General features: G+C 37.8%; 1 protein-coding gene across 1 annotated transcript; it reads right to left on the reverse strand.

Moving 5' to 3' along the window:
* Positions 1-1,214: 1,214 nt before the first annotated feature.
* On the reverse strand, positions 1,215-8,586 carry LOC114140487 (solute carrier family 40 member 1). Its single transcript, XM_028010408.1, has 9 exons — positions 8,484-8,586; positions 8,326-8,393; positions 8,038-8,197; positions 7,617-7,732; positions 7,254-7,380; positions 6,857-7,111; positions 4,532-5,212; positions 3,240-3,367; positions 1,215-3,138 (listed from the first exon to the last, which is right to left on the reverse strand). The coding sequence occupies exons 1-9, from the start codon at positions 8,584-8,586 to the stop codon at positions 3,031-3,033; spliced, it is 1,746 nt and encodes a 581-aa protein (XP_027866209.1). The 3' UTR covers positions 1,215-3,030.
* Between the last annotated feature and the right edge of the window lie 1,643 nt (positions 8,587-10,229).

A 10,229-nucleotide genomic window follows, 5' to 3' on the forward strand; every position in this document is an offset into this window, starting at 1 on the left:
TCTGACTTCAGAGAATCAGTTCCTCAACTCAGGTAATGGGGTTCCTTATCCTCTCTGTGGGTGAGGCCAGTTGCTCTACTGAGGACATTTATGCTTGTATCTCTGATCACATATTTTGTGTCCACAGGTAAAGATCGAAACCCAAACAGCTCAATTATCACAAGCATTGTCTTTTGACTGCGTTCTTTTTTTCACCACATCTATCCACTCACCCACTCTATCCTATTGTCATTTTTGATTAGCCCATTTTATTCCAGTTCTGATTCATGGCCTCAATATTTGAGGAGCTGACTCTCATTCCTGCTGTTTTACATTCAGTCATGAACCCCTACAGTGCGCCCCGAATGTCATGGCTGTTAAGATGCCAACAGACCCACATCTTGACAAAAAAACAAGAATGAGACCCTGAGAGTCTGATGCTATGAGTACTTGACTAGACACATGACTGATAATGTAATAGAATGATAAATGACTTCTGAAAATGATTTTATTCAGTGACCAAAAGATGTTAAAAATGCAATGTGCTATTAATTAGTAGACAAGCTGTATTTATGAAATGTTAATCTTTCCTGTCTTTTATTTATTTATTTTTGTTGTTGTTGTTTTAGTTTAGTTTTGTTTTGTTTTTATCAGGTTTGCTCAAGAGGTGTTGATCAGAGTCAGTCAACAAAAAAATGTTTCATACATATATTTATTTAAGTCAAAGATAATCTTGATCTTTATTGTTACAAACATCAGGCTATAAAACAAGGACAACATACAGAAAATGCACAAAATTAAACAAATATACTGAGATATGATACTTGTTTAACAGCTGAAAGAACATGGTTGATAGTTCTACTGTACATTAATGAAATATGACATTAGGTAGTTGAGAGTAAGTTGTATGATGTGTTCTTGTTCTTAGTTGAGGTAAGGTAACAGTTTAGTTAATCTGAACTATAAAACAATGAAGCAAAAATTAAAACAATATTGTTTTACCCTTGAATTTCTGTAAAGTTAATAATCTCACACCTAACAAGGGAAATAAGTAAGGAAACCTTAAGCTAATCTATATACACAAACCTGTCTGGTAAAACCATCTTCCTTTACGTTTGTTTTAATTAGTGCCTTGCAAAAGTGATAATACATCTTTAATTATTTAAAAAATTTTAAAGTTACAGCCGCAAGTTGCAATGTATTTTGTTGTGATTTTATGTTGTAGTGGATAATCATTTCATGGAAAAAAAAAGTGCTACATCGTTTTTAATAAGTGAAAAAAAAAAACTTTGAAAAGTGTGGAATGTATTTGCATTCATCCCATTTAACTCTGATACCTTTAAAGAAAGAAATTAATCACTTCTTTAAGAAGTCATTAAATCAGAAACCCGTGTGTCATTTATTTTCAGTAACTGGTGAGATTTGTGAGAAAACATTGCTGAACAAACAGCAAACAACAGAGCAGACAGATCAGGGATAAAGTTGTGGAGAATTGGAAAACAATTATAAAACAAGATCCCAAGCTGAACATCTCACAAAGCAGTATTCAATCTATTATCCCTAAATGGAAAAGGTATGGAACAAAAGCAAACCTATCAAGTAGTGGCCCACATACCTAAGCATAGAAGGCAAGCAAGAAGTCCATTAATCAGAAAAGCAGCAAAAAGGCCCTCTGTAAAGCTGGAGGAGCTGCACAGATGCACAGTTCAGGTGGGAAAATCAGTCAAGAGGGCAACTATTAGCTTAGCACTTATTATGGCTTTTATGTAAGATTTTCTACTTATGTCAATGGATGCTATAAGAAAAGAAATGTGTGGCCCACAGATATAAAACTAGCAGCACCCTAAACACACCACTCCCACAGTGAAACATAGAGGTGATAGTGTCATGTCAGGGACAGACAAACTGAAGCTGACACTTTCCATGACTCAGCCAGAGATTTAAGCATATTCAAGTTTTAGAATGGTTCAGTCAAAGTACAGACCTAAATCTAGTGAAGAATCAGTGGCAAGACTCTGAAAAATAGCTGTTAAAGCAGCCCCATTCTGGCAGAACTTCAGTTTTTTGCAAAAAAAAAAAAAAAAAAAAACAACAGAAAAACAGAAAAACAAAACATTTCTGTTTCTATGAAGCCAGAAGAAATGTACCCAAAAACACTTGCAGATGTGACAGCAGAAAAAGGTGTGTGTAAAAAGAATGTATCAGAAGGATTAATGCAACAGCACTCCATGCTTTTCAAAAGTGTATTTAAAAAGAAAAAAATAAGATACATTTGGTTCTTTCCATATTACAATTATACACTTATTTGTGGTCAGTTATCAGAAAAAAAAAAGTCTCTCATTGAGTAATAATAAAATATGAAAAGAATATGAGTACTATTGCAAGGCATGATGAGATTTCTTTTGGCGTTTGAATCCATCAGCTAGTTTTATATCATTATAAATAACAAGGCAAATGTTTGCTTGATTCATCCACAGAGAAACAAACCAGGTGAAGGAAATGCTATTTTTCCATTCACTTTGTCCACTAAAAGGGGAGGCTGACTTGTATTTTTTTTAATCAAACAATCTCACATCCAGTTCCCTTTATGTTCCTTTTTGGACATCCTGGAGTATTTCCAAGTGGACGGATCAGTAACATCGATGCCACTTGTCAAAGAACCATTTTGTTGTCCCTCTATTCATTCATGTTGATGTCTTCCTCTCATCTTTTCTTCACTGAGTGAAGGCCAGAAAAAAAACTTCACAGTTCATCCACCCCTTCATCTATAAAGCCCTGTAAGGTTGCAGGCCTGCTCAAAAGTCTTACAGCTGTTGTAACCCTGCAGAGTTTGCACCAAAATCCTCTGATGCCTTAGTCATCACCATTGTGTCCTCCTGTCCATCAGATTTGGACATTTCCCCTAGATGTTTCATCGCTTCATTTGTGGCAGCCACCTTAGGATGTGGAGAATATAGGAGAACTCGTCTCGTGTTGTTCCTTCAGTTGCACACATGAAATCAAGTGTGAAGTGTTGTAATGAATGGCTAAGTCACGAACAGAGTGTTGCAGTCACAGATCAAAGGGGAGACATTCATTTCCCAGGTGCAGAGTGGATCCAGTGCTTATATCTAAGCTGTGTCTCCTTCTTATGTTTCGAGGCGGTGTTTTCTCTTGGCTCTGTGTGCGTACAAGAAATACATACTGTGCCCGGTGGTGATGAATATTACAGATATGATAACAAGGATGCCAAAGTGCTGAGGTTGTGGAGCAGAAATCACCATGATAAAATGGAGCAGGTCCATTAGATAATTCATGGAGCTCTGCACCCCATTTACCACTCCACGCTCTGACTCACAGATGGTCTCCTGCAGAAGCTGGGTCACAGTCAGGTCGAAGCACCACAAACCTGAAAACGCATATACATTTACTCTTTAAAAGTTGATCCATACAGTTTTGTTTTTAACATTGCAACCCCAAGAAATGAAAAACAAGATGCTGCCTCTATCGTATTTCCCTGTGTTCAGCTTTATGTGCCCTGCTCATTTTGGTCTCTGATCTAGCCAGACCAGCAAACCATTTTTGCTTGTTTGCTGTGTCCCCTGAACGACTAATGAAAAATGGGACTTGTGATGGCTTGTTTAGCAATGGCTTTCTTCTTGGCGCTCTTCTATTAAGAACATATTTGCAAAGTATACACTAACAATTGTTTTGTTGACAGATTCCCTCGCCTGAGCTGCAAATCCAAAATTACCAGGGCCTTTCTTGTCTGTTTCTCTCAATAATGCTTTTCTTCCCTGGCCTGTCATTTCAGATGGATAAGCAGTTCTTCAAGATATGTTTTAAGCTTGGGATATTGTTTTGTAATGTAACACTGCATTGAGTTTCTTCTCTTCTGTATCCCTGAGCTGCTGTATGCCTTAGTCTTAATTATGCTGCTTGTTCTCTAATGTTTGCTAACAAACCTCGGAGGCCTTCACAGAATAGCTCTGTTCAACTGAGACTGAATTACACTCCGGTGTACATAATGTACTAATTGCGTGGCTTTTGAAGGCAGCTGGTTGAAATAGATTTCATTTAGGGCTATCAGAATGAACAACTGTGAATGATAATGAACTTTAAACTGATTTGTTTTTTTTTACAAAACATGTATTTTAAAATTATGTCCTTTATCGTTGACTTCATAATTATACAGAAGTTAGTTTTGGTCATACATAAATCCCAACAGAATGCCTCAAAGTATGTGGCTGCAAGTTGAAAATATGTGAAGACATACAAGGGTAAACAAATTTGTAGTTTTGAAATTATAGGTAGGAGTTAACTTAATAAAGCCTACCTATAATTTCACAGAGCCTCGATTGAGGGAATGCTTGCTGCACTGGCATTTTAACAGAACTTTTAGTTGTGATGTCGGATGTGGTATTTCTAGATATGTTTAATCAATTTTCACAATTTACTTTATTTTTTCAGAGGTTTCTAGACTTGAATTTGTGGAGTCTTCACTATTCTAACTATATACTATAAATCTTTTCCTGAACAATTATCACCCACATTTTGAAGTTGGTGTACTCACCAATGCGTGCAGTGATAACACCCAGGAATAGCAGAATAATGGATATATAAGAGTCCGGTGCCGTTCCAGATGGGACGTTGTCAAAAAGGACGGTGTTGTTGGTCCAGTGTATGGAGGAGCGATCTGGAAGCAGTGGCTGATTGCTCCCTCCCGAAAGAGGAAAAGTGTGTTTTTGCCTTTTGCTTGCCATTCCTCCAGGCTCAGCAGAGGAACCGGAGCTAAAGTAGGGCATCAGCAGACTAAGATCTATAGGGCTGCCAGGAGCAAACACAGAGCATACACACAGCAACAAGCAACCCAGGTGGAGGCAGCTTGAGATGATTCCTGTATTAACCAAGCCAACAGACTTTCTGAGCCTGGTGAACATTACAGTGCCCATCAACCCTGTGATAGCCGACACGCCCATCAGCAGACTTAGGAGGGAGCCGCTTATGCCCTGAGTGTAAGCATAGCCAGTAGTGATGCAGTCAAAGCCCAGGACTGTAGTGTAGAGGAAAGCCAGACCCAGTCCAGCCAGGAAGACAGGTTGTCGATAATAGGCCCTCCAGCCATCCATACATGTCCTCAGCAGCCAGCGAAACCTTTGGAAACACAGCGGCAAGTTGGTGATTTCTTTAAGATGCATGTCTGTGTTGCAGTTGCTCGTTGCCAGAGGGTCAGATAGTTCATCATTGCCTTGCCCTAATGAGAACAAAGAGCAATAACAATCATTTAGTTTATATGCTGTGAACGCTGAATCATGAGTTGATTTTTAGTACCTTTTTCTACTCTAACTTCTAATGTCTCTTCATAAATATATCTTAAACTCAGATCATCTACATAAATTTAAACTGTTAATGGCCATAAACATTGTGTTTATTCTTTAAAATTATAATTATTTCTAACAAAATCCATTGGAAAAAATGGATTAAAATGATTAAAATGACAATCATAAACATTAAAATGATAATCAACCCAAAACTTTAACCAACACCACTCTTTAAAAATTCCAATACAAATATCTTACATATCTGTTGACTCATCATATTGTTAAGGCAAACATTTCATAGTTGAAATGTAAAAGGTTAAATTTAATGGAATTGAATGTCTGGCTTTTTTAAACAAATATCTCTGACTGGAAAGTTGTGGCTAAAGTAGGAATGCCCTGATACAATCCAAAGTATAGGATGAATATTGATATGATATGTGATGTCATATGTCACAAACCAAATAAAGAATGGGGCATTTCAAAACACACCTAAATGTTTCAGATCACAATACTCATTTTAACATCAAAGCAAACCTGTATAAATACAACCAGCTCTTTTCAATGGTTTCATGTGTTTAGGGACTATCCAAGCAAAGCTGACCAGATGTGAAAATATAATTTCTCACCCAACAACATTTCCTGTATTACTTTCCAGGAGGTTTTATTGCCAGGTCTGTAGAATTAAGTTATCACTTAGAGAAAACCCGTCTTATGACCTGATAGAACCTGTTTGTCAACATGAAGTAACCAGCACAACACGGCTCAGCGTTGACAAACAATATTTGTCATCTAGAAAAATATTGCAAATCTATTTTCAAAACTTTGGAAACTCCAATGAACAACATTCATTGGATTGATTGGGCGCTGCAGATCTCACATGCCATTTGTGTTTATGATTCAACAATTAGACAGAGACTGAGGAAAAATATCATCCATTTGCATTTGAAGTGCAAATGGTCAAAAAGAACAAAAGGTCTATCTCATTCCCAAAAAAACATCTTGGTGATTTAAATAGTTTTAAATAATGTTGCTCAATACTGCACAGACTTTATTGAAGTTATTCCCAGCAGACAGAGCACAACCCATTATTAGGCTTAGGGTACAGTTACTTTTAAGGACAACAATTATTTGTACAGTTTATTCCCCTTAATAAATATTAAAATTTGCTTGATGATCTGAAACTTTTAAGTGTGATACAAAGTAAAAACGATGGACAGCAGGGTATATACATTTTTAGGACACAGTTTCTTTAGAAATAAACTACAAAGCAATTAATGCATTACTTTCTCTATGCTTTAGGTAATTTTAGAACATTATAGCAGTTTTTTTTTTTCATTCTCTGTAAACTCCCAAAATTGAACCAGAAACATAAAGCTGCATTCTACAAAAAATCCTGTTGGGACAAAACATGCGTTCCTGTGAAGAAAAAAAATGGCATCTGAAATGTCATTGGTGAGTAAAGTTGGACATATGTTGGCGCATTCCATGCATGATGCACTCATTGTATTTTCTTCTGTTACTTACATTTTAAGATCTAGCATTACATTACAAAATCAGTTGTGAAAAAACTCCCGTACCTTGCAACCCTCTCCTTTCTGTCCTCGCCAGGTACTCCTGGTCGCCCTCAACCGTTGGGGGTTTGACTGAAAGAGCGGGAACGATTCGATAAACTCTTGACAAGAAGAAGAACTCCACAATGAGAGAAAAGAGGTTCCACGCCAGGATGAAGCCACAGCCAACCACGTTAGAGGCCAGGGTCATGACCTGTCCCACTGCCAGTGGGGCCAGGATGTTGGTCACCTGATCTATCCTCCTCATGGTTGCATTCATTCCTATTGTTGGGGTCAAACACACCGAGATGAAAGCTTACCCACACACAGACTTTCAGAAAATATATAAATAAAATAAATAAAATAGGAGCTTGTTAATCTAAGACCTTTAGTACAGACAACGATGCAGAGTAAACTTTCTCACCAGCCAGGTGGCCTCGGTTGTAGCCTGTAATAACCACTATCCAGTCCCTCTGGATGGCAATGGTCAGCGCTGTACTTGCAAGGTTTGCCACATCTGCCAGGATGATCACCACCGTATAACAAACCACCTTGTGTGAGTTTTGCGATGCAACATGTTACTATGATGGCACAGAGTAGCCACAAGCTCAGAAGTAGAGGAAACAGGGACACAGAAAAGAGGGAAGAAAAACAACAGCACTAACTTGTTTATGTAATAATACTTACAAATCCTATCAACAAATCATTTGCCGTACATTAGCTACATGTATTCTATGTTAATTTCTAATTATTAGCTTATATTAGCCAGTATTTAAAGTCTACTTACAGTAAACCATCCATCCCAGATCAGTTCAATCTGTTCCTTATATGAGAATACCAGCATGAGCACAATGCTACATACAGTCACTGAGGTGTTCTGAATGAAAAGAGATGCATGTGCAACTAAAACAGAAGATGGAGAAAAAGACTTTCAGACTTTCACACATGACCGTATAAAAGTAAATCTAAGTGACGTAACATATTCATGCACACTCTGTACTCATGGAGTCCTGCTGGGAAAGTATAATGATCAAATCAAAAAACTGATATATTTTAGATATCAGGTTAATGAAATTCACATCCTTGGTGGAATACAAAACCAGCAGATTTCTTGGTCAAAAATTGGATTCTTCTGATCTCTACCAATACTTTTCCATCTCTGCTACCTGATAGTGTTTCCAAAGGAGTGGGGAAATAATCATGCACACCTTTATTCCTAGGATTGCGATCAACCCAGTCTCCAATTAAAGCCCCAAGCAACAGCACTGACCCAGCCAGCACCAATCCAAACACTGCTGTCAACAGCAGGTTGCGGCCGTACAACTCAATGAGGAACACAGAGATTGCAAAGTGCCACATGCGGTCACCCTGTTAAATCCAAAACACAATGTCATTAATAAATGTGTGTATAACTGCACAAATTTTATGTCAAAAGGACAGCTTTGCTGTTTGTTCTATTGTTCGCCATGTTTCCTCCCTTCAGAAATGTCTCTTACCCACATAGATAATGCTCCACTCACATAGATGAGAAACTTGGGGCCCTTGAGGTAGATAAGAGCTGAACCTCAAAAGGAAACATGTGAAAATAAAAGTAGGTCATTGGGAATTTGCTGCATACACAAAACTCAAGCTGAACCCAGAAGGGGCACCTTACCCGGTATTTTCCTTGCTCTTCGAGTTCTTGAATCCCCGATGTTGTCAGATTCTAATTCAACCACAACCCCACCACAGTGGGACGTATCAGCTCGCTGAGACATTGTCTAGATAAGGAATGAAGGAATGAAAAAGAAAAAAAAACAATTGAATAATTTTTAATAATAGTAATGTCTGGTTTGCCACATTGTTAGGTGTGTGACAGGCAGATATACCCCACTGCTGGTAAACTGTAGGGACATTAATTCTCCCAGGTTTATTTAGGAGCAAAGACTATCAATTCCATCAGCACTACCTTACCCAACACAGTCTGTAAGGTGCATGTGCAACAAAAATTTTTATGACCATTTGAACTGTTTCTTTTGAGTAGGATAAATTAACTGGCATCTTTGAGGCTAAAATTAAACCATGGAAAATCAAATATAAATATGTCTAAATACATGAACTGTGCATAAATGCAAAGTGCATGTCATGTGCATGTGCAGGACGCCAGTGATGCTGAGATTTGTGGGTGCTGTGGATTACGGCTTCAGCCAATTAAAAATGGCCCAGGAAGGAGAGTAGCACATGTTGTAAATGCAGTCATAGTGGAAATGATTTCTTCTTCCAAATAGCAATATAAATCGTAAAACCTTTCAAGTACTCTTCCAGTGCTGTCCATGGTCTCAACCAGATATACCACTGTAAATGTAAATGTATTCAAAGTAGTGCAAGGTGTGTTACAAGCTGGATTGAATTAATTATGTAACTCTGAAGTTCCATTGTACATCTGAGAATGAATGCTGAGACGAATGCTCCAACCACTCCCAAAACAATATAATAAATACAAGCACATAACCATTAGTGAGGTCCTAATGTTTTCTTAACGATTTGGAGAAACGTATCGAGAGACTTACCCCAGTAGGAGTTTCTCATTGTGTAACCATTAGCTCTCTTTTTGTGTTATCTGGTTTATAAAGGTAAATACTTCCTTCTCAACGAAACTGCATATTGTTCACTCAGTTTTGCTTTCTCATATCTGTTGTTCTGGTTCAAGAAATGTGAATTATAGTGCATCCACAGTTCAAGTCCATACATACAAAACAAATGCACATAAATGTAAGACTTTAATCATTGTCTACTCAAGGAAATAATAAAAAGTGTTTCACAAACCAGTGAAAAGGTGCAAAAAATACATATGGTCTGGTTAAGCAGACCGTATGTCTGTTTGACAGTATGAGTTTGAGTTTTCTTCAAATCATGCAATACTTTGCTTCACACTTTACCTGTTTTGAGGAGCTGTTAGCTTAACTCCTCAATGAGAACTGATTTTTCGGTTTTCTTAATGATCACTCTGATAGCTGTTCACAACAGGTTACATACTGACGTCTTATAACTATCAAACACAACCATGCTTCAGAAATACACCTTACACTGCAAATCATATCTAATTTTCAAGGGAAACGCACACAGAGTGTAGGCTGCATTGTTACCTTTGCTTTGATGTTACACTTGGTTCTGGTTACTACTTTTCGATGGTGTTTCTTGTGCCATGTGTCCTACATTAGGATGCTTGTCTTTCCCGAGAGTTGGAATTCAAGCTGTAGTAGTTTGAAAGGCTTAATAACACCGCAGTGTTCAAGTGCACCATTGTATGAAAGTGCCAGAAAAGCAGAACAGGCAGAGGGACAACAAAGGCAGCCAGCATATTCCACAGCACGTGACGCTCTGGGGACAATATCACCGTCCGTCCACAACACGCACAAAA

This window comes from Xiphophorus couchianus, chromosome 3, assembly GCF_001444195.1.
Source record: "Xiphophorus couchianus chromosome 3, X_couchianus-1.0, whole genome shotgun sequence".
In the NCBI taxonomy this organism is placed as follows: domain Eukaryota; kingdom Metazoa; phylum Chordata; class Actinopteri; order Cyprinodontiformes; family Poeciliidae; genus Xiphophorus; species Xiphophorus couchianus.

Excerpts from the sequence above, each read along its gene's own strand:
- LOC114140487 (XM_028010408.1), bottom strand. The coding sequence starts at position 8,586 with ATGTCTCAGCGAGCTGATACGTCCCACTGTGGTGGGGTTGTGGTTGAA. Across the intron at positions 8,198-8,325 it reads GTGGAGCATTATCTATGTGG|GGTGACCGCATGTGGCACTT; the intron begins GTAAGAGACATT and ends TGGATTTAACAG. Across the intron at positions 3,139-3,239 it reads ACCTGCTCCATTTTATCATG|AGCCAAGAGAAAACACCGCC; the intron begins GTGATTTCTGCT and ends GTACGCACACAG.